This window comes from Orycteropus afer, unplaced genomic scaffold, assembly GCF_000298275.1.
Source record: "Orycteropus afer afer isolate SDZICR_OR568_19922 unplaced genomic scaffold, OryAfe1.0 scaffold00229, whole genome shotgun sequence".
Classification (NCBI taxonomy): domain Eukaryota; kingdom Metazoa; phylum Chordata; class Mammalia; order Tubulidentata; family Orycteropodidae; genus Orycteropus; species Orycteropus afer.
This window is the reverse complement of record NW_006921816.1, coordinates 752,167-763,748: the sequence shown is the minus strand read 5'-3', so window position 1 is coordinate 763,748 and position 11,582 is coordinate 752,167. Positions and strand designations below refer to the sequence as shown.

At 37.7% G+C, this 11,582-nt stretch overlaps 1 protein-coding gene across 1 annotated transcript in view; it reads left to right on the top strand.

Annotated features, from left to right (window-relative positions):
• LOC103203774 (alcohol dehydrogenase class-3) overlaps positions 1-5,613 on the top strand; it is a 25,890-nt gene extending 20,277 nt beyond the window's left edge. Inside the window, exons 7-9 of the mRNA XM_007948851.1 lie at positions 215-350; positions 5,059-5,197; positions 5,589-5,613. Coding sequence (XP_007947042.1) covers positions 215-350; positions 5,059-5,197; positions 5,589-5,613 — 300 coding nt within the window. The remainder of the gene's footprint in view (positions 1-214; positions 351-5,058; positions 5,198-5,588) is intronic.
• Positions 5,614-11,582: the final 5,969 nt, after the last annotated feature.

Below are 11,582 nucleotides of genomic sequence, written 5' to 3'. Positions count from 1 at the left end.
TATATATATATATATATATATATATATATATATATATAACTGATCAGTAAAATTAAGCTTACTAAACATTCAGTTTGGTCATATTTTTACTGTCTTTTTAAAGGTGATGTGCCATTATCCCCTACCCCCCAACTTCTGGAAATTTCTAGGGAAGCCTGTATTCTTAGCAAAGCGCACTAACTTCTGTGATTTGGTCCTGTCTTTGTGCCTGCAGAGAGCAGCGCTGGAAGCTTGCCACAAGGGTTGGGGTGTCAGCGTCGTGGTTGGAGTAGCTGCTTCTGGTGAAGAAATCTCTACTCGTCCATTCCAGCTGGTAACAGGTTGCACATGGAAAGGCACTGCCTTTGGAGGTAGTTTGATGGATGAGATGGCATTATTTCCTCTCTTGTTATTTCATTGGCAGCATTTTAATCCCAGACTAATTTTCTTTTTCTTTTCTTTTCTTTTTTTTTTCGTTTGTGATTTGGGTGAATGCTTAACAAGCAAACTGGTTTTCCATTCAACAGTTCTTGCATACTTTGTTTCATGACATTGATTACAATCCTCCATAATGTAACAGATCTCTTTCCACCTCCTCCCTGTGGTTACATTTTCCCTTTATCCTTATGTCCTATGCATTCCTGCCCTCTGAGCTATTTCCCTGTGCAAATGCTGCCCTTCTAATCTTCCATGGTTGATTATTGGAAGAAGTGTATCTACCTGGTGTAATAATTGTTCACTTTGTAGGCTGTCTGTTGTTTGGCTGGAAGCACAGGAGTGAGTTCAGTTCCAAGACTAAAGGTGACTAGGGGCCATAGTCTCAAATGTTTCACCATTCTCTTTCAGACCAGTAAGCCTGGTCTTTTTTATGATTTTGAGTTTTGTTCCACATTTTTCTCCCACTCTACCAAGTTAATTTTCTTATATTAACAATTATTTTCATGGGCTACCTTCTCATTATCACTCAGCTGCTAACCAGAACATTGACGGTTTGAATGCACCAGCCACTCCACAGGAGAAAGATGTTAACAGTCTGTTTCTGTAAAGATTATAGCCTTTGAAACCCTATGGGATAGTTCTGCCGTGTCCTACAGGATTGTTATGAGTCAGAATCAATTTGACACCAATAGGTTTGGTGTTGGTTTTTAACCTTCTCATCGTATGTTGTTGTGTGCAAGGTTATTTTAGTGGAAGGGTTTCAAACTCAGTATTTCCCCCTGGGGGCAGGGAGGTGTTTAGCACATGATTAGTTGTTCCATACACTTTTTAAAAAACCAACATTCTGTTAATAAGAAAATAATTTGGGATAGGGCAGGGGGTGGGAAGTTGGTTACAGAGTAAGCAAACAGTGTCTGCCACACTATATTTTTTGTTGCAGACTTAAGTAGATTATCAACATTTTTATTCATTTTTCAGAGAAGTAGCAACAGGATGTGACCACACCTCTGTCTGAAGAGTACTGACTTCAGTATTAACCAATACTGAAAATACTGTGGTGGTGGTGGTGGTGGTGGCGGTTAGGTGCTATCAAGTCAGCTCTGACTCATAGCGATCTTACATACAACAGAACAAAACACTGCCCGGACCTGTGCCAGCCTCACAGTCCTTGATATACCTGAGCCCATTGTTGCAGCCACTATGTCAGTCCATCTCAGTGAGGGCATTCCCCATCTTTGTTGACCCTCCACTTTACCAAGCATTATATCCTTCTCCAGGGAATGGTCCCTCTGACAATATGACCAAAGTAGGTGAGACGGAGCCTGGCCCTGCTCACTTCCAAGGAGCATTCTGGCTGCACTTCTTCCAGGACATTTTTGTTCGTTCTTTTGGATTTCCATGGTACTTTCAGTATTCCTCACCAACACTGAAACTCAAAATTAGCAACCTTCTTCGGTCTTCCTTGTTCATTGTCCAGCTCTTACATGCATGTCAGGCAATTGAAAATACCGTGGCTTGGGTTAGGTGCACCTTAGTCTTCAAGGAGACATCTTTGCTCTTTAGCACTTGAAAGAGGTCTTCTGCAGCACATTTGCCCAGTGTGATGCGTTGTCTGATGCCTTAGCTGCTGCTTCCATTGTTGTTGATTGTGGAACCAAGTAATATGAAATCTTTAACAACTTCAGTCTTTTCTCCATTTATCATGATGCTGCTTCTTGGTCCAGTGCACTAACTTTTGAAGATTTTTGTTTTCTTTATGTTGAGGTGTAATCCATATTGCAGACTTCAGTCTTCATTAGTAAGTGGTTCAGTCTTCAGTCTTCATCAGTAAGTGGTTCAAGTCATCCTCACTTTCAGCAAGCAAAGTTGAGTCATCTGCGTATCGCAGGTTGTTAATGATTCTTCCTCCAATCCTGACACCACGTTCTTCTTCATATGGTCTAGCTTCTCAGATTATTTGCTCAGCATACTGATTGAATAAGTATGGTGAAAGGATACAAGCTTGACGCACTCCCTTCCTGATTTTGAACCATGCAGTATCCCCTTGTTCTGTTCAAACGACAGCCTCCTGGTCTATGGATAGGTTCCTGATGAGCACAACCAAGTGTTGTAGAATTCCCATTCTTCTTAATGTTATCCATAATTTGTTATGATCCACACAATCAAATGCTTTTACACAGTCAGTAAAATACAAGTAAACATATTTCTGATATTTTGCTTTCAGCCTAGATCCATCTGACATCGGCAGTGATACCCCTTGTTCCACATCCTTCTCAATCCAGCTTGCAGTTCTGGAGGTTCTCTGTCAATATACTGCTGCAACCATTTTTGAATTGTCTTCAGTAAGATTTTACTTGGGTGTGATGTTAATGACATTTTTTGATAATTTCCACATTCTGTGAGATCACCTTTCTTTGGAATGGGTACAAATATGGATCTCTTCCAGTCAGTTGGCCAGGTAGCTCTCTTTCAAATTTCTTGGCGTAGACAAGTGAGTGCTTTCAGCACAGCCTCTGTTTGTTGAAACATCTCAGTGGGTATTCTGTCAATTCCTGGAGTCTTTTTCTTTGCCAATTCCTTCAGTGGAGCTTTGACTTCTTCCCTCAGTGCCATTGGTTCTTGATCATATGCCACCTTCTGAAATGGATGAACATCGACCAATTCTTTTTGGTAGAGTGACTCTGTGTATTCCTTCCATCTTCTTTTGATGCTTCCTACATCATTCAATATTTTGCCCACAGAATCTTCCAATATTGCAACTTAAGGCTTGAATTTTTGCTTCGGTTCTTTTAGCTTGAGAAATGCTGAGCATGTTCTTCCCTTCTGGTTTTCTAACTCTGGGGCTTTGCACATTTCATTATAGTAATTGATTTTGACTTCTCAAGATGCTCTTTGAAATCTTCTATTTAGCTCTTTTGTCTTGGCATGTCTTCCATTTGCTTTAATAAAAATTTTCTATAAAGTTTTATCTAATTTATTGTTGTTGTTATGTACCATCAAGTTAGACCTGACTCATAGCGCCCCCTCTTTGGGTTTCCAAGACAGTATCACTACGTGAGTAGATTGCCCAACCTTCCTTCCAAGGAGTGACTGGTGAGTTTGAACCACCAGCTTTCTGGTTAGCAGTCAAGTGCTTTAGGCACTATGCTACCAGAGCGCCTTTATCTAATTTAGTGACTGAAAATACTAAATTAGACAAAACTTTATAACAAAACTGAAAAAGTGTTAGACTGATAATTTTTCCTTTGTGTGATCTTAAAAAGTGCTTGGTAGTTTGGGGTTGCATAACTACCAGTAGAATGTATAGAAGAACAGTTTCCACCTTTTTCATGGTCGTTCTGGTAGGGAAGAAAAATGTATCAAAACATTTTATGTATCCAAACTGTTGTGAATGAATGGAGTCTAAAGCTTTTACAGGCTTTTTTTTTTTTTTTAATGAAATTTCTATGTCATCATTCTTTTAGGAAAAAATTAATTACATAGCATAAATTTTGGATGATTATTTTTATTAATCATGGTATCTGTTAATATCCCCTACTTCGTTGTCTGCCTTTTTTTTTTTTTTTAAGATTTGAAGATAGGAAGGTATGCTAAAGTGAAGGATGTGGCCAAAATTTTCCTTCTTACAGTATTTCCTTTAGAAAATTTCAAGCTGACTACCCATCTCTTTCCAAAGCCCTTGATGTTTACCAAACGAAGTACCTTAAGATAGACTCTTTAACCCATACATCCACACATACTCTGGGCCTTCATCTCAGGGCCCATAGAAATATGTGAAAGACCAGAATCTGGGTGCTCCAACCATGGAGTCCAGGTAATAACCTCCAGCCGAAGCTCATACCAGCACATGCCAGCCTGCAAATATGAAACATTGGGGCATCTTGGGTGTTGCTAAAATATGACCCAGAGAAATAAATAGAAACTTGAGTTTTGAAAATTGTGATGGCCATGGTCAACTCAGTTACCAGGAAATTTAAAGAAAAAAGAAAACCTCCCCACAATAACAGAAAATAACTGACAGAAGACATAAGAAGGGAAATTTGGACAAGGCTCAAAAGATGTTTTGAATATGATATAAAACATCTTCGGTTTAAAAGATAGGAAAGGTTCATTAATTTATCGCTTCTTTCAGTACAATTGAGAAATCACAGCATCTAAATTTTTGTTACAATTTGTCATGTTGCTGAAGGTTTCATACTTTGCATCTCAGTTTCGTGGTTTCCTATTCTGAGATGCCATCCCTATTTAATTGTTGAATTTAAGACCAAGGAAATAGAGTCATGTATCACATCAATTTCTTTCTTCTTCAGTTTCAAGATTAAAGCTATCTTTGCTTCTGTGGACCTCAAGAAACTTTTTTGAAAAGTTCAGAGTTCTGTTCTGGGTAATTTAAAAGTCTCAATTGCCTGAAACATTAATGAGATTTTAGTAAATTTTAATACACAAAAAAGGAAAATATCCAAAAGCCATTTACTTTTTTCTTTACTAAAGATGTATGTCAAATTTGTCTTCCCTCAACTGCAAAAAAAAAAAAAAAAAAAATTGCATAAATATCTTGTTATCCAAAGAAAACTTAAGTTATACACATATTGTAAAATTTGTGTTGAATAATTTAATGACTAGACATATAATTTCTTTTAGGATGGAAGAGTGTAGAAAGTATCCCAAAGCTGGTGTCTGAATATATGTCTAAAAAGATAAAAGTTGATGAATTTGTGACTCACAATCTGTCCTTTGACCAAATTAATGATGCCTTTGAACTGATGCATGCTGGAAAGAGGTAAGCTTCCTCTTTCGCTTTATATTATAGAATGTGATAATGGTTTGAAGTTTATGGGGGGGGACAAAGCAAAATCAACCACTGTCGAGTCAATTCCAACCCTATAGGACAAAGTAGAACTGCCCCACAGGGTTTTCAAGGCTCTAAACCTTTACAAAAGCAGACTGCCTCATCTTTCTCCATGGAGCTTCTGCTGGGTTCCAGCCACCAACCTTTTGGTTAGCAACCAAATGCCTTAGCCATTAGAGCTTTCCTCCTTGTGGGGCAGGGGGGCTAAAAAATAATTGTGATTCTTTTTAAGGGGACAGGGGATCCAAAATAATACAATTAGAGTGGCCTTAAGAAAAAGGTAGTATTCATGATATATTTTTATTTGCTTCCTCTCTTACAGTATTCGAACTGTTGTTAAGGTTTAAATTCAAAAGAGAAAGTATGTCCATTCTCGTACCTAAGTCTTGAGGTCTGATGGGAGAAGCCGGACAGGCAGGGAGAAGCTCTTCCAAGTTGACGACCTGTCTTCGTAACAACGTGCCTACTCTAGAGAATAATGTTTTCTGTGTAATTCTAAATCTCTATAATCACAGGCAAGGCTAGTACAGTCATAAATCTGTTTTCTATACTCTTCTTCATATAAATAATTGCTAGCTCATTGAAGACTATATTAACATAATAAAGTCAATTTTTGCATTTGTGTGAAAGTTGTCATCTTCATTGTATGCTACATTAGTTCTCTTGGTGCCTCTCTGAATTATCTTCATTCTGTGAAGGAAACAGGGCTATTGTGAGTATCTGATCATCGTCTCCTGCTCTACTTGGTAACTTGAACTTTTAGGAGCTTGAGGCCCATTTAAAGGATAGATTTCCCTAGCCGTCAGTGGGAAAGTTAATCAGAATCAAAGTCTGCTTCTGTAAGGTTATCTTCTTGAGGGCAGGTACCATGCCTTGTTCAAATGTGTAGCCCCAGTTGTTAGGGGGCAGGGTAGCACTGTCCAGATAGTAAACACTTGTTATTTTTGGTGATGGGGAAAGGCACCATTGAATATGGGTGAAGTGCACATAGTTTGACCAAGGCAAATGATGTCACAAAGACATGCACAAGAGTAAACCACTAAGTAGAGGGTAAAAACCAAAAGCAAATTCACTGCCATAGAGTCAGTTCCAATTCATAGTAACCCCTTCTTGGGTTTCCAAGGTGGTATCTCTACAAAAGTAGATTGCCTAGTTTTCCTTCTGAGGCGTGGCTGGTGGGTTTGAACTGCCAGCCTTCTGGTTAGCAGTCAAATGTCTTAGGCACTATGCCACCAGACCTCTTTAACTAGAGGGTAGATACATACTAACTTGGGTGAAGAGGAAGGGAAAAGGACGATTTAGGTAAAAGATATGAGAGATACAATTTTGCAATACCAGGAACGACCAAAAAGTGTATGTATAGTTCAACAGATACGTATATAGGCATATATGGGTATGGCTATGAATGTATGGCTACATATATGCACAGAAAGATGTCTCTATAGGTAAATGTATATACAAGTGTATGTGTACATGCATGTATATCCATATATATAGTAAACCACATACAGGACACAGTTACAGATGCTTAGATATAACCAAACACCTCTCAGGATTAGTGTTCTGGGTTTGAAGGCTTAGGATCATAGTTTTGTAGAATAACTCAACTGGCATAAAATACTTCATAAAGTGTATGTTCTGTATTCCAATATGAGTAGTATTTAGGATCGCAAAAGCTCGTGAGCAGCCATGTAAGATCAAACTATTAGTCTCTACTGGTATAGAATGAAAGAAGGAAACCAAAGACAAAACGGTAGTCTACAGGATTGATTACTTAGGTAAGAACCATGGCCTTACCTACCCTCAGAAGAGAACTAGATGATGTCTGGCTGCCGCTATCGACCCTTCTGATCAGGGCTATAATAGAAGTATCCTGATAGAATGGGAGAAAAATAAGGAACAGAACTCATATTCTTTACGAGTCCAGTTGAGACTAGAGGACTTCCTGAGATTATTGCCCTGAATTACTCTTCAAACCATAAACTGTCCTTGAGGACACCTTTTAGCTAAACAACAGATCAGTTTGTAAAATAATGAATATAACCCATGAGTAATGACCTTTAAAGAAAAATCTATATGAGGTCAAATGGTAAAAAATTCCTCTAAAGCAAAAGATAAGGTGTAAGGACAAGGAAACTAGAGTACTGGAAATGGTATAAGCAGAACAGAATGAATAAAATTGATGACACATTATGAAAAATGTAACCAGTAGTATTGAATAATTTGTGTAGAAATTATTAAATGTTAATCTATGTGCTGTGTAATATTTCACCTTAAAAAAAAAAAACCAAACTCACGCCATCGAGTCAGCTCCGACACCTAGCGACTTCTTGGTTTTTTGAGGTGGTATCACTATGGAAGTAGATTGCCCAACCTTCCTTCCAAGGAGTGGCTGGTGGGTTTGAACCACCAGCCTTCTGGTTAGCAGTCACAACAAAATATTTAAAAAAAAAAAATAAGGAAATAGAGAGTTCCAGTAAGATGGTGGAATAGGCAGAAAGACTACACAGACCCTTTTCAAAAAAGAAGAGGGAAACCAATTAACACAGATACAGGAGATAATCCTGGAGCTCTAGATTTGAAGGGAAGGATAAAGAAGTGGACTAAACTCCAACTAGTAGAAGAATTTGCATGAAAACACCAAAAAAGGAGACATAGGGAGCTGTGGTCAAGCAGCCTGGTGGCACAGACCTTGGATATTGCTGAGTGGTGTTAGGATTTAGAAATTAACCTAAAAATCAGCCCTGCTAACCAGGGACTGCTCTGGTGTCTGGGGAATAAAAGAGGAAACAGTGAAGAGGAAGGTGGACTGAGCTGTGGACTTTTGCCTGTCCGGAGGGTGCAGCCATTTTGAATGTTTATAAGCAGTTTGACCATTTGGTTATTTAAAGTGACAGTGTTCTCCCAGATTCCAGGGACGTAAGAACAGGCACCACTTGCCGGGAACCACAAGGACATTCTGGATGCCAACGATGGGAAAGGTGTGATATTCCCCTTACTACTCCTATACCCCACACCCTCTTGGTGAGCAGAGGTGTGATCATCACTCACCCCCACCCACCTTCTAGGCCGGCAGGAATTCCATCCCAGTCTGTGTCTCAGGTGGAGCCAGGTGGCCTGCCCCACCATGACCAGATTTTTTTTTTTTTTTAGTTTATTGTTGTCTGTTTTGAAACAACTATTATTATTACTACTTCTGTCCTTTTTATTATTATTCTTTACTCTTCCCTTCCCAGGTTCTAGTTTTCATCTTTTTTCTTCCCTGCTCCTGGTTCCAATTTTTTTTTCTTTCTCATGGTTAACCCCATTCCTTGTTTTTCTGTTTGCGTCTTTCCCATTTTTTTCTTCATTATTCTCCTTCTCTAGTTTTTTTTCTCTTATTGCCCTCTCCCCAGACATTGGAGTGCTTTTTTTCCCCTTTTTTCTTTTCTTGGTTACTATTCCTGTGTGATTACACAGTGTGTTTTTTGTCCATTTGCTTTTACTTTTTTGATGATGATTCAGTTGTTATTTTTGTCTGAATGGGAGAGAGCAAAAGTCCCCATATGACACAACTATACCCACCCGTCCTGCAGCTTCATTTACTGAGTGAAAGCCACCACTTCCTTCTCCACCAGTGGGCCAATGATAAACAACCACCAAGGAGAGTGTGACTCACCCTTAGCTGCTCTTTAAAAATAGTTAACAGAGATCAAAATACAACAATGTCACAATGTCTCAGAGACAAAGACCATCACATTCCACACAAAGAAGCAAGATAAAGTGGTACAAACAAGGGAGCAGGATACAAACCCAGAACACATCCCTGAGGAAGAAGCAGCATTGGAATTCCCTGATAAGGAATTCAAAAGAATGATCTTTAGGTATCTTCAAAGGATTGACACAGATGAAGAAAAACACTGACAAAACCCTTAAAGAAGTTTGGAAGAAAATACAAGAAAAAAATGAAAAAATAAATGAAAAATTAGAAATGATTCTAAATCTACAGATAGAAATCCAGAAGATTAATACTAAATTGTCAGAAATAGATAACACATTGAAAGGACAAAGGAGTAGAATCAATGCAATGGAAGACAGAATTAAGGAGACTGAAGATAAATACTTGAATACTTCTTTGGAAAGGGATCCATCAGAAAAAAGATCAAAACAAAATGAAGAAAGCCTAGGGTTCATGTGCAATACCATCAAAAGGAAAAACTTCCATGTCATTGGAATTCCAGAACAGGAAGAGATAAATAAAACCACTGAGAAAATTGTCCAAGATTTGTTGGAAGAGAACTTTCCTGATATGATGAAAGATGAGAAAATATCCATTCAGGAAGTCCAACAAACCCCAAACAGGATAGACCCCAAAAGAAAGTCACCAAGACATATCGTCAAACTCATCAAAACCAAAGGCAAAGAAAGAATCCTGAAAGCAAAAACAAAAAGGTACTTACAAAGGACAACCAGTAAGAATAACCTCTGATTTCTCAGCAGAAACGATGCAAGCAAGAAGGCAATGGGATGGTACATATAACCCCTGAAAGAGAAAAATTTTCAACCAAGATTTATAGACCCACAAAATTGTCCCTCAAATATGATGGTGAAATTAGGAGATTTCCAGATAAACAGAAATTGAGGGAATTTGTTAAAACCAGACCAACCTTACAAGAGACTAAAGGGAGTCCTTTGAACAGAGAACCAAAAATAACAATTACTGACCATTAATACACAAGATGACATAACCCAGAAACCACAGCTATGGAAATATCTAAAGTAAAATAAGCTTACAAGATTGTAAACAGGGAACCAGAGACATCAATTGGCAAAGAGGACAACTACAAACCAAAAAGAGGGGAAATACTGTGTAGTTAGAGAACTTCTAAATGTTGATGAAGTCAAGAGAGTTGCAAGATAGAATGGACTGCTCTAAACTCAGGGAGAAAGTTATAAATCACAGGGTAATGTCAAGAAAAGTGATAAACCACATCACAATAAAAAAGAGGACAAGCACAAATATTCAGCAAATATTAAAACAACAGCAACAAAGGAAATGATAACACGATTCATAAACATAATGAGCTCAGCACAGAAAATAATATGGAACAAAGAAACCAGGAACACCATGAAAAACCAAATATCAAAATGACAGCAAGCCATTCATACCTCTAGATAATTACACTGAATGGTAATGGATTAAATGCGCCACTCAAGATGGAGAGTTGAAGATTGGATAAGAAAACAAAACCCATCAATATGCTCTCTACAAGAGACACACCATAGAAACAAAGACAAATATAGACTAAAAGTCAAATGTTGGAAAAAGACATATCAAGCAAATGGCAACAGTAAAGAGCAGGAGTGGCAATATTAATTTCTGATCAAATTGACTTTAAGACAAAAACCACAATAACAGACAAGGAAGGACATTATATAATGATTAAAGGATCAATTGAACAAGAAGATATAACCAAAATAAATATATATGGACCCAATGAAAGAGCCCCCAAATACATAAATCATAATTTAAAAGAATTGAAAAGGCATATAGATGACTCCCCAGTCATCACTGTTGTTATGTGCCACAGAGTCAGACCTACTCATAGTGACCCCTCCTTGGGTTTCCAAGGCAGTATCACTACAGAAGTAGATTGCGCAACATAATACACCACTTTCAATGAAAGATAGAACTGGAAAGAAACTCAACAAAGATGCACAAAAACTCAACAATACAATTCAGCAACTTGACCTTATAGACATCTACAGAACACGTCACCCAACAACAGCACACTAGACATTCTTTTCCAGTGTACATGGAACATTTTTCATGATAGACCATATCTTAGGCCATCAAGCAAGCCTGAATAAATTTAAAAACATTGAAATACTGTGAAGCATCTTCTCAGATCACAATGATATCAAATTAGAAATCAACAATAGGAAGATCAATGGAAAAAGAGCAAACACATGGAAACTGAACAACACCCTTCTTAAGAAAGACTGAATGAGAGAAGAAATTAAAAAATGAAATTAAAAAATTATTTGAATCAAATGAGAATGAAAACACAACATACAAAATCATTGAGACACAGCAAAAACAGTGATCAGAGGCCAATTTATAGCAATAAATGCACACATCAAAAAAGAAGACCTAAAATCAACACTTTAAACCAAAATCTCCAACAATTAGAAAAAGAACAGCAAGAAAAGTCTACAGTCACCAGAAGAAAGGAAATAATCAAGATTTGAGCAGAAATCAATGTAACATAAAATAGAAAGACAATAGAAAAAATCAACAAGACAGAGGTTGGTTTTTTGAAAAGATCAATAAAAT